The sequence below is a fragment of the Eulemur rufifrons genome, chromosome 20, assembly GCF_041146395.1.
Source record: "Eulemur rufifrons isolate Redbay chromosome 20, OSU_ERuf_1, whole genome shotgun sequence".
In the NCBI taxonomy this organism is placed as follows: Eukaryota; Metazoa; Chordata; class Mammalia; order Primates; family Lemuridae; genus Eulemur; species Eulemur rufifrons.
The window spans coordinates 23,544,086-23,559,253 of record NC_091002.1 but is presented as its reverse complement, the minus strand read 5'-3'; the positions used below and the strand labels follow the sequence as shown (position 1 = coordinate 23,559,253).

The 15,168-nt window shown below is 35.9% G+C and overlaps 1 protein-coding gene across 1 annotated transcript in view; it reads left to right on the top strand.

The window, feature by feature from the left end:
• Positions 1 to 15,168, top strand: part of ITCH (itchy E3 ubiquitin protein ligase) — a 108,485-nt gene that overhangs the window by 70,086 nt on the left and 23,231 nt on the right. The window contains exons 12-14 of the mRNA XM_069496662.1: positions 2,792 to 2,861; positions 5,927 to 6,011; positions 10,348 to 10,476. Of these exons, the coding sequence (XP_069352763.1) occupies positions 2,792 to 2,861; positions 5,927 to 6,011; positions 10,348 to 10,476 (284 nt within the window). The remainder of the gene's footprint in view (positions 1 to 2,791; positions 2,862 to 5,926; positions 6,012 to 10,347; positions 10,477 to 15,168) is intronic.

Here is a 15,168-nt window from a genome sequence, read left to right as displayed (position 1 = left end):
ATGCTTAGAAATGTTCCCATTTCTTCTCTCCTTCATATTCACAACTGTAAATATGCCATAATCTTTCAAAACATTCTTTTTGAAGACAGATTCAGCAGATTTCTGGGACACCTACTGTATGTATTGATTCTTGTAAACTTGACCAATTTAGCACTCAAGAGTCTTTGGAATTTTTTTGAATTACAGGTTTTATGTCGTCATCCATGTTCTTTTTTTTTTTTCCCGCTACAGTTCAAAATAATCTGACCCATTTTCTGAAATTCTTACTTTTTCTTTTTCTTTTCTTTTCTTTTTTTTTTTTTTGAGACAGAGTCTCGCTCTGTTGCCTGGGCTAGAGCGCCGTGGCGTCAGCTTAGCTCACAGCAACCTCAGACTCCTTGGCTCAAGCAATCCTCCTGCCCCAGCCTCCCGAGTAGCTGGGACTACAGGCATGTGCCACCATGCCTGGCTAATTTTTCTATATATATTTGTAGCTGTCCATATAATTTCTTTCTATTTTTAGTAGAGACAGGGTCTCGCTCTTGCTCAGGCTGGTCTTGAACTCCTGAGCTCAAACAATCCACCCACCTCGGCCTCCCAGAGTGCTAGGATTACAGGTGTGAGCCACCGCGCCCGGCCTCTCACTTTTTCTTTGTTACAGAATGGTTCTAAATTATGTAGAATTTGAACAGCCTATTTTAGTTACCCTTAACATAGCCAAAGATGTGAACTGAATTTTTTTTAACACTCTTTTTTTTTTTTTTTGAGACAGAGTCTCGCTCTGTTGCCTAGGCTAGAGTGCTGTGGTATCAGCTTAGCGCACAGCAACCTCAGACTCCTGGGCTCAAAGCAATCCTCCTGCCTCAGCCTCCCAAGTAGCTGGGACTACAGGCATGTGCCACCATGCCTGGCTAATTTTTCTATATATATTTGTAGCTGTCCAGATCATTTCTTTCTATTTTTAGTAGAGACGGGGTCTCACTCTTGCTCAGGCTGGTCTCGAACTCCTGACGTCGAGCGATCCTCCCGCCTCAGCCTCCCAGAGTGCTAGGATTACAGGCGTGAACTAACGCGCCCAGCCTTTTTAACATTCTTACTACCATCTACTTAAAAAATGGTGGAGCAATAGGATGTTGCTGAAAAATAGTCTGTTTATTGCGTATATAAAGGGGTCTTTGTTCACCACTGTTGTACTGACCCTTGTTACAGGGCAGTAGACTCATACACCCAGCATTTTTAATCTCAAAATGGATATGGTTGACGATGTAACACTGTATAATGGCTCTTCCTGGCCCATGGCTTTACTGTGTGCGTGTCCCAAGTTTATCTGTCCAGGGAGAGCCAGTGAGTTAGGTTTAGATCTTAATGAATTGTCAATACAATTTGTCATATGCCAGACTTTTCAGACCATTATAGAACTTGGGCTCAAACCTTTTGTATTTTGATAGTATTTCCCACTGTCCTCCCTGCTCTCACTCCTTTTCATAATTGTGTCTATCAGGAGGAGCAAGGCCAGTTCTTGACAGCTCTGTCTTCCAAGAGCTGTTAAGTCAGACATGGGATATCGCTCATATCCTTTGAAACCCAGTCAGTTAACCTGTAATTAAATAGATCAGTGACATGGGGAAAAAAAGGAACAGAAAGAGACAGTGGGGGAGCCACTCTATATTGAGACTTAAGAGATATAACCAAATGTAATGTGAGGAGTTTGTTTGGATCCTGATTTTAACAAATAGGCAATTGGCATGTAACGAGGTATTAGATGATAACAAAATTAACATTGATTCTTTGCAAGGCATGATAATGAGATTGTGATTATGTAAGAAAGTGTCCACAGATTTAGAAAAATATGCTAAAATATATCGGGGTAAAATGATGTTTGATTTTTGTTTCAGCAAAGAATGGGGAAAAAAGAGATAAATGTGGCAAAGTCTTGATAGTTGTTGACTCTTGGTGCTGGGTATATGGATTTCATTGTCCTATTTTACTTATTTTTATTTTTCACAATAAAATTATTTTTAAAGCACTTAGATTCTATTTGATTTTTCTTATTAAAGAAGAAAGGGCTTAACCAAGTTTTACTGAGTAACCACATAATTATCTCTACTTGATTATACATGTAAACCAAAACACGCTCGTTTTTCCTACACAGTCAGTATGACTTTTGCCTCTTTTTCCAAAGGTTGACTCCTGTTTTCCTTTTATCTTGTTGTCTAGGCAAACCTCTCTCTCCACCAATGTGAAAATTGCAAACAGAACTTTTAAAAAGTCTTCCATACAGTAGGCTTATTTATACTTTCCAGCTGGAATTCTTTCCTTTTACTCATCTGACAGATTGCTCTTCCTGCTCCCATCACTCTCTTCTGATAATTCTTTGTATATTCCATATTCTGTATGTGATCTTCTGTTTTCAAGTTACATCTGCAAGATTTTTCTCACCTCTCTCTTGACTCTGGGTACTGGTATTATAAATGATGGGGGGGTTATATATTTTCTAATTTTTATATTATTTATATAGTACAATTTGTAGTAAAAAGGAAAAAACGCTCATTTTGGGAGTACGGATTATTTGTAATAAATTTTAAATAATTTTAAATGTTAGATAATGTTTGTAAAGTTTTTTTTTTTTAAGTTCACCAAACTAAAGTATATTGGCATTTATCCATAACTGTGTGACACTTCCCTAAAATGTGAAGTCTGTTAGATGTGTTAATGTTGTACATGGCCCGAGAAGGCAAATTAGAACTCAAGCTTGCTCTCAAATAATCTGCTTAAGTTGTTAATCATTTCACCACTTTTTGATTCTTTTTAGAATCAAGATTTGTTTGCTACATCACAAAATAAAGAATTTGATCCTCTTGGCCCTTTGCCACCTGGATGGGGTAAGTCACATGGTATTTTTCATTGAATTCTTTTCTGTCAGTTTTTTGTCTGTTTTTTTGAAATTTATTTATTTTGGAATTCTGTCATTTGAAAATCAGATATTTATAGATGATACTGTGCCTATGTTTGGGTGAATATCTGGGAAGTTTTTTGGGTATGTCAGTTTAATTTAGAGTGTCAAATAGGCATTAGCTTCCTCAAACGTTCTACATTGACTCTTTCATTACAAAACTCTTTTGTTGGAATTTAGAATTATTTTACTCTGCAAAAGTTTAAAAATAGTGATCACTCAGCAATAAAAAGGGAATAAACTATTGATACAACAATCTGGGTGGATCTCAAGGCCATTATACTTACTGAAAAAAATCAATCTCAGCCAGGCATGGTGGCTCACACCTGTAATCTTAGCACTCTGGGAGGCCGAGGCGGGTGGATTGTTTGAGCTCAGGAGTTCGAGACCACCCTGAGCAAGAGCGAGACCCTGTCTCTACTAAAAATAGAAAGAAATTATTTGGACAGCTAAAAATATATATAGAAAAAAATTAGCCGGGCATGGTGGCACATGCCTGTAGTCCCAGCTACCCGGGAGGCTGAGGCAGAAGGATTGCTTAAGTCCAGGAGTTTGAGGTTGCTGTGAGCTAGGCTGATGCCACAGCACTCTAGCCCAGGCAACAGAGTGAGACTCTGTCTCTAAATAAATAAATAAATAAAACACAGTTCAGAGTTTGGGTAAGTTGGCATTATCTGATAGAACAGTGGAAGGAGAACATGTGAGAGTGGTGACTTCGTGCCCTATGTCATGGAGCATGTGAGTGTGCTCTGTTATTGAGTATATTTGGTACCTTAGTTACTAAAATTTTGTTAATAGGCTTTAAGATGGGCCTACCCTGCCAGATTCTGTTTTATAATGTTACATAATAGTCATAGCACTGTGGCCAGGTTCCAGAATAAAGATGGCAATATAGAAACAGTTTTGCATGGAAGCAAAAGAGAATATAGAAAATGTAGAACAGCAAAATTAAGTGAATTATGGGACCAGGGAGAGTTTTGTCTCAAAGAACTGAAGCTATTTCATAATACTGTGGTTAATTCAGAAAGTGATATTTCTGTGTAGTCTTGTCAGGAAACATTTGTACCAAGATTGGTTAACACTACTGAGTAATGAAGAAAACAATTGACTTGTCAAGATCACATAAATCTGGCTAATAAATAATACTGGTTGTATAATCCTTTCTTTGAGAAGTCCCATTGCTCTTTCATTAAGGCATTTATCCTCAAAATATAGAAGTCTGTGAATCAAAAAGGTAAAAAGTGTATTAGGCCATATTTACAACTGTTACCGTTACTAGCTTATAAAAAAAGTAGGACATATGAAAGTTATGAATTTCTGTTTTCACCAAAGCCTGGCAGTCTGAAGGTAAGGAATTCTCTGGCTCTATTAGAGCCTCAGAGTGGTCAGTGAATAGTTGATATGAAGTACTTTAGAAGAGAGGATTTTGCCCTTATGAGACATATAAAACCTGACCTGTCAGATTGCATTCCCAGACATGGATGGTTTTCCCAGCTTTATTTCTAGAGTTGTATATCTGTGTTACACAAGGAGAAATTGGTGCACTAAAAGAATATATCTGAAGGTCATTATTTATCCTCTTAACTTTATTGCAGAAAAACTATGACCTGCTTTATTGTCATGGTCAGAAACAGACCATTTTATTCCTTCCCTGGAGCAGCTGTAGGAAAAATTGCTTCTTGCTCATGGAAACCTGAATTCTAGGCTATGTGGCCTTTACTAGAAAAACTTTTCCTGCAAGCTTCCCTTCTGTATTTACCATTTTCCACATTATCCAGATCTTTCTCATTTTTACTTGAGCTAACAACACAACATTTTGCTAAAATACTGCTTCTAAAGAACCAGCTTATCCAGGTTATCAGCTTTTTCACCTGCTGTTGTACAGTCTGCTTATTTTTAGGTTTCACACTCCTGAAGTTGAAGTGGTACCTCTTCCTAAATGATTATCCTACTACTGAGTCTGAACACTGCTTTATGGCTTTCTGCCTTTGGGGCATATACCTTATTTGTAGAACCAGTGACAATGCTGGTTACTGTATCAGATGAGGAGACCCACTTGACATACCCTCAGGATTGACCCTGGAAATAGAATCCCAGTTTATAGCCAGTGTTCTCATACTGAGATTGACAACATTATTTTGTGACACCGTATGTACATAGAAAAGTTTAACTTTGTCACTCTTTTAGAATTTTATATGCTAGGACTAGACATTACCACCTTATAATCTGACAGTGAAGAATTTCTTTTTTAAGAGGCAAGGATCTCACTGTGTTGCACTGGCTAGAGTGCAGTGACTATTCACAGATGTGTGATCATAATGCACAATAGCCTTGAACTCCTGGCCTCAAGTGATCCTCCCTTGTCAGCCTCCAAATTAGCAGGGATTATAGGCTCACTGAGCACTGCTGGGCAATGAAGAATTTTAACACTTGCACACTATAGAAGCTGGAGAACCAAGAATGGTTTTGGTTCAACAATGTAGTCTAATGGGGCTTTGTATAGGTGTTTTACCCTTCAAGTGTATTTTGTCATTTTCATAGTTGCTATGAAAGAATACATAGAAGAACAAGAAACTTCTGGTTTTTACTATTTTATTCATGAAGTCAAAGTGTTCTGACGTGCATTCAGATTTGATGTTCAGTAATTTCAGTATTGTTTATCATGTGACTTTTCAACAAAGTAAGAAATGAGTCTTACAGCCATGGTACTTTGTACTCTCATTAAGTAGATGAGCCTTCAGTTTGCAATTGCGGCTACCTTTGAAATTTTCTGTTTTTCACAGCCTCTTCCAAGAAATATTGATACCAGCAGTATATACATAGAATATACATGGGGAACAAATTTGCTGTTAAATTAAACCTTTTAAAGCTGTGATTTAAAAACTACAAAATCAACAATGCAATGAGAAATAGGTGAACTCAGATCATTTTGTTTTATTTTGAGGAAGACTATGCTAATGCTTTGCTTTTTTTTTTTTTTTTTTTTTTTTTAAGAGAAGAGAACAGACAGCAATGGCAGAGTATATTTTGTCAACCACAACACTCGAATTACACAGTGGGAAGACCCCAGAAGTCAGGGGTAAGACCTTTTAGTTACTAGTGTATACATAATCTCTTAAAGATTGTATTAATACTTTATTTCTGACTCAGTTATGAAGATAAAAGTTACATGTTCTTTCACCAAAGGCCTTAAACATTAATCATCTACATACTTGGGAAAGAGAAAAAAATTATGTTATTGCTTTTATATAATGTAAAGCTTGAAAGTTTCTTGAGAGTATAGGAGAAAAACCTCACTGAAACATGAGAATACACTTATATATTCAAAATATTCACTTACATATTTATTAGTAGTAAAAACAGATTAGTAATTCTAAAACAGAGTTTCTTAACCAAATATTACTGGATAGAATTCAGAGTATGTGACTTAGAGGGAAAAAAGATACATATTCAGTTTCTCTAACCTTTATCTAAAATTTAGTATTTTCTTCCATTATGAATGTAGGCAATAAGCTAGTGTGATTGGCAATGCCTAGGACTTTGCCAGCAGTAGAAATGGCAAGGGATTTAAAATATTCTGTGGTTATTGCAGATATCTAAAATATTGTTTATGTACATCATTGTAAGAACTTGCTAGTTAGATATTAATAAAGATATATCATCACAAGATTGTCTTTTTAATGTTTTGATATCTATTTACACATAATTGCTTATCTCTAACATTATGTAATAGTATGTGTATTACTTAGCTAAGGCTACCTTAACAAAGTACTATAAATGGAGTGGTTTAAACAACAGAAATTTACTGTCTCACAGTTCTGGAGGCTAAAAGTTTGAGATCAAGGTGTTAGCAGGGCCATGCTCCCTCTGAAGGCACTAGGGAACGATCTGTTCCAGGCCTTTCTCCTAGCTTTTTGTAATTCCTTGGCTTATGGCAGCATAACCTCTAATCTTCACATGGCATTCTTCCTGTGTGTATGCCTCTGTGTCTAAGATTCCTTTTTTTATAGGGACATCAGTCCTATAGGATTAGTGGCTGACCATACTTCAGTATGACCTCATCTTAACTAATACATCTGCAATGACTGTTTTCAAATAAGGTCACATTTTGAGGTACTGGGGGCTAGGATTTAAATATATGCATTTGGGGAGAGAACACAGTTCAAGTCTGCTTTTATCAGACTGCCAGAGTGTTCTATTCTGTAAGGAATTTGGCAGACTGTACAGTCAGAGGGCATAGTCCTCCATAAGACTGTCCTCACTTCAGACATCAGCCACAAGTTCGGGGGTCTTCAGGACCACTCATTTTAGACCAACAGCCTACAAATTTGGGGATCCCTGCAACCACTTTTGGGTATGATAATTCACTGGAAATACTCAGAACTTACTAAAACTTACTACACAATCACATTTATTATAGAGAAAGGATACAAATTAGAACCAGCAGAAGGAAAAGATGGGTAGGACAGAGTCTGGGAGGGTTCCAAATACCCAGCATTGTTGTGGGACAATACACATTGATGTTGAGTATTGGCCAACCAGGGAAGTCTTTGGTATCCAGAGTTTTTGTGGGGCTTGATCACCACATACTGCCCTGTTGGCTGACCTTTTGTCTGAAGGCCTTACTGGTTGTTTTGGCTAATATCTTCAGTCTCTAGTTCCTCCAGAAGTTGGAACTTACGTGGCATGTCCCAAAGCCTCCATCATAAATCACATTGTTGGCTGTCCAGTGATTAAACTCCCCAGGCAAATGAAGAGAGACTCCTAACAGGCAGGACATTCCAGGGGCCTAAAGATAACTACCTAGTAGCGGAGGGCAAAGGCCACACCTCTCTTTGGGGATGATTAATTCTTCACTACACATATTCCATGGCTCAAAAATTTTAATAACTACTGTTATTAAACAGAAGGCGTGCTTTAAATTTAATATAGCTATTTGTTGCTGCCAGTAAATGATAGTGTTTTTTATGGAGTTATTGTATTTAACTTAAATTTATTCAATTTCCAAAAAGGAAAGAAGGAAGAATTTCAAAGGTAGCATTTTTAGTTCTTCTTTAAAATTCTCTAAGGATAGAATTGAACAATTCACCTTTCTGTAATTTTCTACCATTTTTTTGTTGCCCTTGGACCTTTAATGTCATAGGGCTAAAGTTAGAATCATATTTTAACAAATAACACAAATGACCTAGTTCTTTAATTTTATTTCAAGACAACTTGTTACTGAGTCTATCTTGCAAATATAATTACAACAAATTACGTCAATATAAGAGTAGGGCCAGAGTGAGACTAGAGGCAGAAAAACTAGTTAGGTGGCTCTTGTTAATTACAAACCTCTTTTTTACGTTTTTGGTAATTTATATTTAGGGTGGGTCATTAGGCAAATGAGCCAATAGAGAGAAGACAGTTGTATTCAGTTATGTGAATAAAGCTAAATATTCTTGGCCGGGCGCGGTGGCTCACGCCTGTAATCCTAGCACTCTGGGAGGCCGAGGTGGCGGATCGTTTGAGCTCAGGAGTTCGAGACCAGCCTGAGCAAGAGCGAGACCCCACCTCTACTAAAAATAGAAAGAAATTATATGGACAGCTAAAAATATATATAGAAAAAATTAGCCGGGCATGGTGGCGCATGCCTGTAGTCCCAGCTACTCGGGAGGCTGAGACAGGAGGATCGCTTGAGCTCAGGAGTTTGAGGTTGCTGTGAGCTAGGCTGACGCCACGGCACTCACTCTAGCCTGGGCAACAGAGTGAGACTCTGTCTCAAAAAAAAAAAAAAAGCTAAATATTCTTAACCTTTTGACATAATTTAGAAAATATGATTCTAGGCAATGGTTCTCAGCCCTTTGTTCTTCTGAAGTACAGTTGAGGAAAGTGACACTGTCAACAGCAACAGTGGCTCTCTACAGCAGTGAGCCTAAATGCCTCGCAGCCTTCCTTTTTGTCTTCTCTAATGTGAACTTGAACATTTCCATTGTTTTATCTCATACCAAACCCATCAGATGAGAAAACTGAAGCTGTAAAACAGGAAAAAATGAACTGGCACATACGGATAAAATTTGCAGCATTTATTACACCTAACCAACTAAAAAGACTGGCTTCCATTATCTCAGCATACACAAATAAAGACAACAAAGGGAGTATTCAGTAGTTCCCTATTCATTCTTATACATAATATTATGAAATGTAAAAATTCTTAGTCTCACTCATAAGTAGTTTTGAATATTTATGCTAATGCTTCAATTATTTTAATATATGAAAAATTATAATTAAGTCATTTATATATCACTATTGCCTTATAATCTAGTTCCTATTCTAAAACTCAAGTAATATTTGCAAGGTGGGAAGTTGTTGCCAAATACACAAACCAAAATATGTGATAAATGATGTGCTAGCAGTATGTAGGAAGTACTTTGAGAGACCTGAAGAGAGTGATCAATCTATAGTAGCAATAGATGTAATAATAACTACAATTTAGGATCTTACTTTGTGCTTTCCTTTTTATTTGTCTCACTTATTCCTCATACAGTCTTATTACATAGACATTATTATCTCCATTTTATGGATAAAGAAAGTGAAGTTTAGAGAGTTTAAGCAGCTTGATTAAGGCCACAGAGTTTTCAAGGTCTAAAGATAGGTATTAAGTGGATAGGAATACTTTATAAAGAACATTTGAGTTGTCTTAGCAGAAGAATAATAGAAAGGTATTTTGGACAAGGGGAAAGGCTTCCCTTGGAGGTGTGTCACATCATGTCTTATTTAGGGAAATGCTGAGTAGCCATATACTATGAAATCATTGGATTCATGGAAGAGAGTTGGAGATTTGGGTGTAGAGATAAATCTGAAATGGAACATTGAGGCCAGAATGTGCAGGCTGAGTGAGTGCCATACGGAGGACTTTAGATCTTAATCTTTGGTAGTGGTGGAACAATGATAGCCCATTAAAGAGAGAACTAATTTGATTAGATCTCTATTTTAGGAAAATACTCTGTCAGCAATATCAATATAAGAGTAGAGCCAAAGTGAGATTAGAGGCAGAAAAACCAGTTAGGTGGCTGTTGAGAAAGTGTGGAAGAGAGACAAATAAAGCCAGAAAAAGGATGGTGTTGGGAATTAAAAGTAGGGATGAACATGAAGACTTATAAAGCAGAATGGGCAGAGCTTGGTTACCATGAGATATTTTAAGGTAGGTCACTAGGTAAATAAATGGGAAACATAGGCCAACTAGACAGAAGACTGGGTGGAATTTTATGTGTTTGTAGGATGCCAGATAAAGATATCTAGCACACAACTGAAAATACTGGATTAAATCGTTTTCTAAAAGATTTCTGCTACCTTTGTGGGTATTTTTAGTTTCTATACTTGGCAAACAAGCAACTCTTTAATAATTTTTGTTAATACTATTCTCCTATGTTTTGTAGTCAATTAAATGAAAAGCCTTTACCTGAAGGCTGGGAAATGAGATTCACAGTGGATGGAATTCCTTATTTTGTGGACCACAATAGAAGAACCACCACTTATATAGATCCCCGCACAGGAAAATCTGCCCTGTAAGTTTTCTAAACATTTCTAAACATTGTAGATTAAAAGTAAAATTATTTCCTCAGATTTTGATATAAAGATCTGAATTAGCAAGAAGTGGGAGTCTTACTATTTATTCATTGAGTTGGCTTGCCAGTAGGTCTCTGTTCAGTAAATATTTTGTGTTTCTATGTCTCTCTTGGATACTTTATCCTAGAGATTTTCCATATTTGTTACCATCTGTTCATAGCACTAAATGAAACTATTTAGAAATTATTAGTATAGTACTGCTTACCAATTAATCCCTGATTTTAGATTTCTACTTCTTTCATTTCCATTACCTTTTAACTTTAAAAGCTCCCATTACTCCTCCCACCCTCATTTTTGAAAGGTAACTTTTTATTTTATTTGCTTAATGTTTAGTTTTGGGGTTTTTTTTTTTTTTTTTGAGACAGAGTCTCACTCTGTTGCCCAGGCTAGAGTGAGTGCCGTGGCGTCAGCCTAGCTCACAGCAACCTCAAACTCCTGGGCTCAAGCAATCCTCCTGCCTCAGCCTCCCGAGTAGCTGGGACTACAGGCATGTGCCACCATGCCCGGCTAATTTTTTCTATATATATATTTAGCTGTCTGTATAATTTCTTTCTATTTTTAGTAGAGATGGGGTCTCACTCTTGCTCAGGCTGGTCTCGAACTCCTGAGCTCAAATGATCCTCCCACCTCGGCCTCCCAGAGTGCTAGGATTACAGGCGTGAGCCACCGCGCCCGGCCAGTTTTGGGTTTTTAATGTGGTAAAATATATGTAACATAAAGTTTCCTATTTTAACCATTTTTATGTGTACAGTTTATTGGCATTAAGTACGTTTATATTGTTATGCAACCACTACCACCATCCATCTCAATAATATTTTTATCATTCCATAGTGAAACTTTGTACCCATTAAACAATAACTTCCCATTCCATCCTCCCTCCAGCCAGACCGGGTAACCACTGCTCTACTTTCTGTCTCTATGGATTTGACTACTGTAGGTGCCTCATATTAATGGAATCATACAATATTTATCCATTTTTGTCTAGCTTATTTTACTAAGCATCATGTCTTCAAGGTTTATTCATGTTGTAGCATATACCAGAGTTTCATTCCGTTTAAAACTGAATAACATTCCATTGTATGTATATATTACATTTTGTTTATCCATGGACATTTGCATTGTTTCCACTTCTTGACTGCTTTCACTTTTGTTTATATACCCAGAAGTGGAATTGCTAGATTAAATGGTAATTTATATTTAAATTTTTGAAGAACCACCATACTGTTTTCCACAGCGGTGGCACCATTTTACATTCCCATCAGCAGTGCAAAAGGATTCCAATTTCTCCACATCCTCAACTCTTCTGTCATTTTGGATTTCTTGTTTGTTTCATAATAGACATCCTAATAGGTATGAAGTGGTGTCTCACTATGGTTTTTATTTGTATTTTTCTAATGATTTGTAGTGTTGAATATCATTTCATGTGCTTTGTGGCCATTTGTATATCTTCTTTCAGGAAATGTCTTTTCAAGTCCTTTGCTCAGTTTTTTTCTTACTGAGTTTTAGGAGTTCTTTGTATATTGTGAGTATTAATATTTTCTCCCATTATGTGGGTTTCCTTTTTACTCTAGATAGTATCCTTTGATACACAAAGTTTTAAATTTTGAAGTCCAGTTTGTTTTTTTCTTTTTTTGTCACCTGTGCTTTTTGTGTCATATCTAAGAAGTCATTGCCAAATCCAGTGTCATGAAGTTTTTCTCCTAAGTTTTCTTCTGATCATCTTATAGTTTTAGCTCTTACATCTAGGTGTTTGATCCACTTTGAGTTAATTTTTGTATATGGTGTTGTGTAAGGGTCCAACTTCATTCTTTCACATTAGAGACCAAATTTCCCCAGCACAATTTGTTGAAAAGACTATCCTTTCCCCATTGCTTGGTCTTGGCACCCTTGTCAAAAATCCTTTGACCGTATATGCAGGAGTTTATTTCTAGGCTCTCTATTCTATTCCATTGGTCTATATGTCTGTCTTGTCTTTTCCTTTTTTTTTTTTTTTTTTTTTTTGAGACAGAGTCTCGCTCTGTTTCCTGGGCTAGAGTGCTGTGGCGTCAGCCTAGCTCAGAGCAATCTCAAACCTCTGGGCTCTAGTGATTCCCCCTGCCTCAGCCTCCTGAGTAGCTGGAACTACAGGCAAGCACCACCATACCCAACTAGTTTTTTCTATTTTTAGTAGAGACAGGGTCTCACTCTTGCTTAAGCGGGTCTTGAACTCCTGACCTCAAGCAATCCTCCCACCTCGGCCTCCAGAGTACTAGGATTACAGGTGTGAGCCACCGCCCCCAGCCTGTATGTCTGTTTTTATGCGAGTACCACATTGTTGATTACTATAGCTTTGTAGCAAGTTTTGAAATCAAGAAGTATGTGTCTTCCAACTTTGTTCTCCTTTTTCAAGGTTTTGGCTATTCAGGGTCCCTTGCGATTACATATGAATTTTAGGATGGATTTTTCTGTTTCTGCACAAAATGTCATTGGGATTTTTGATAGGGAATTACGTTGAATCTATGGATTGCTTTGGGTATGACCATATGTCATCTTAATAGTAATAAGTCTTCCAATCCATGAATATGGATATCTTTCTATTATGTCTTTTTAAATTTATTTCATCAGTGCTTTGTAGTTTTCAGTGCAGAAGTCTTTTACTCCTTTGCTTAAGTTAATTCCTAAGTATTCTTTTTGATGCCGTTGTAAATGGAATTGTTTCCTTAATTTTCTTTTCATATTGTTTATTGTTAGTATATAGAAATGGAACTGATTATTGTGTGCTGACTTTGCATCCTGCTATTTGCTGAATTTGCTTATTCTAGGTTTTTTTGCATGGAATGTTTTGTATTTTCTACATGTAAGATCAAACAGATAATTTTACTTCTTCCTTTCCAATTTGGATGCCTTTTATATTTTTTCTTGCCTAATTGCTCTGACTAGAATTTTCAATACTATATTGACTAAAATTACCTTTTAATTTTATACTTCTGCATATTAAAAACTTTCATGATTAAAGCAGAAACTTGGAAATCAGGCCAATTGTGTATTAATGAAATTGCAGATGTAATTTAGATATGGAAATAAATAATCAGTAGATATTATTGTATCATTCATTTTAGTTTCCATTAAGTTTGGGTACATACAACAGAAAACCCCAAAACAATAGTTGCTTATATAAGATAGAATTATATTTCTATCATTTAAAAAGTCCAGTGGTACTTACAGAGCACAGTGCTGCCATGGCTCAAAAAAGAAGTCACCAGAAAAATTAGAAAATATTTTGTTCTGAGTAATAAAAATACAACATATCACAATTTGTGGAATTTAGCTAATATAGTCCTCAGAGGGAAATTTATTGCTTTAAAGGACTACATTAGAAAATAAGAAACTTATAAAATCAATGATCTCTGCTTTTACCTTAAGTTAGAAAAAGAAAAGTTATTAAGTTCAAAGTAAATACAAGAAAGGAAACAAAAGTAGAAATTGAATCTTTGGGAAAGATTAATAATGGGAAAGATTAATAATATTGACAATCTCTAGTAAAAAAGAGGAATATCACCGCATATTCTACAGGCATTAGAAGGATAATAAAGGGTATATTTATGCCAATAAATTTGACATTTTAGATCAAATGGACAAATTCTTTGAAAGATACAGGTCACCAAAATGGACATAAGAACAGATAGTAAATCTAAATAGCCCTATATCTGGTAAAGAAATCAAATCTATAATTAAAGAATTTCCCATAAAGAGAATTCTAGCCTAGATGGCTTCACTGATAAATTTTATCAAACTTCTGAGTAATTAATAAAATCAATCCTATTCAAATTCTTTCATAAAATACAAGACATGGGAACACTTCCTAATTCATTTTACGAGACTTTTATAACCCTGATATCAAAATCAGACAAGAACAGTATAAGGAAAATTATTAATTATGAACTAATACTTCTATGAACATAGATATAAAAATCCCTAACAAAATAATGCCAAATTGAATCCAGCCAGATATAAAAGGGATATTATACTATCATGAAGTGGAGTGTATCCCTGTAATGCAAGGTTGATTCAACATACAAACATCAATGTAGTTTACCATATTATCAGACTAAAGGAAAAAATTTTATATGATCATCTCAGGAAAAGCTTTTGACAAAATACAATGCAAGTTTATGATAAACTTGCAGCTTCCTTGGAAACTTTCTTACCTGAAAAAAGGCATCTATGAAAAACCTACATCACACTTAATGATGAAATACCCATGAGATCAAGGCAAGGATATCTACTGTCACTACTTCCATTCAACATTATATTGGTAGTTCTAGCCAGTGCAATGAGATAAAAAGAAATAAAAGATACATAGATTGGAAAAGGAAGATGTTAAACTGTCTTATTTTCCCTATACAGGTAACATAATTGTATATATTGAAAACCATAAGGAATCTAGGAAAAACTATGAGAACTAGTGAGTGAATTTAACAATGTCACAGAATATAAGGTCAATACAGAATCACTTATAGTTCTACATTAAAATACACCAAACATTTAGAAGATGAAATTAAAAGTAGTTCAGGAGGAAAGCCATATAATCCAGTGATGTGAAGTCCAGGACTATCTGGGAAGCCCCATAGTATTAGTGATATAAGTTTCTT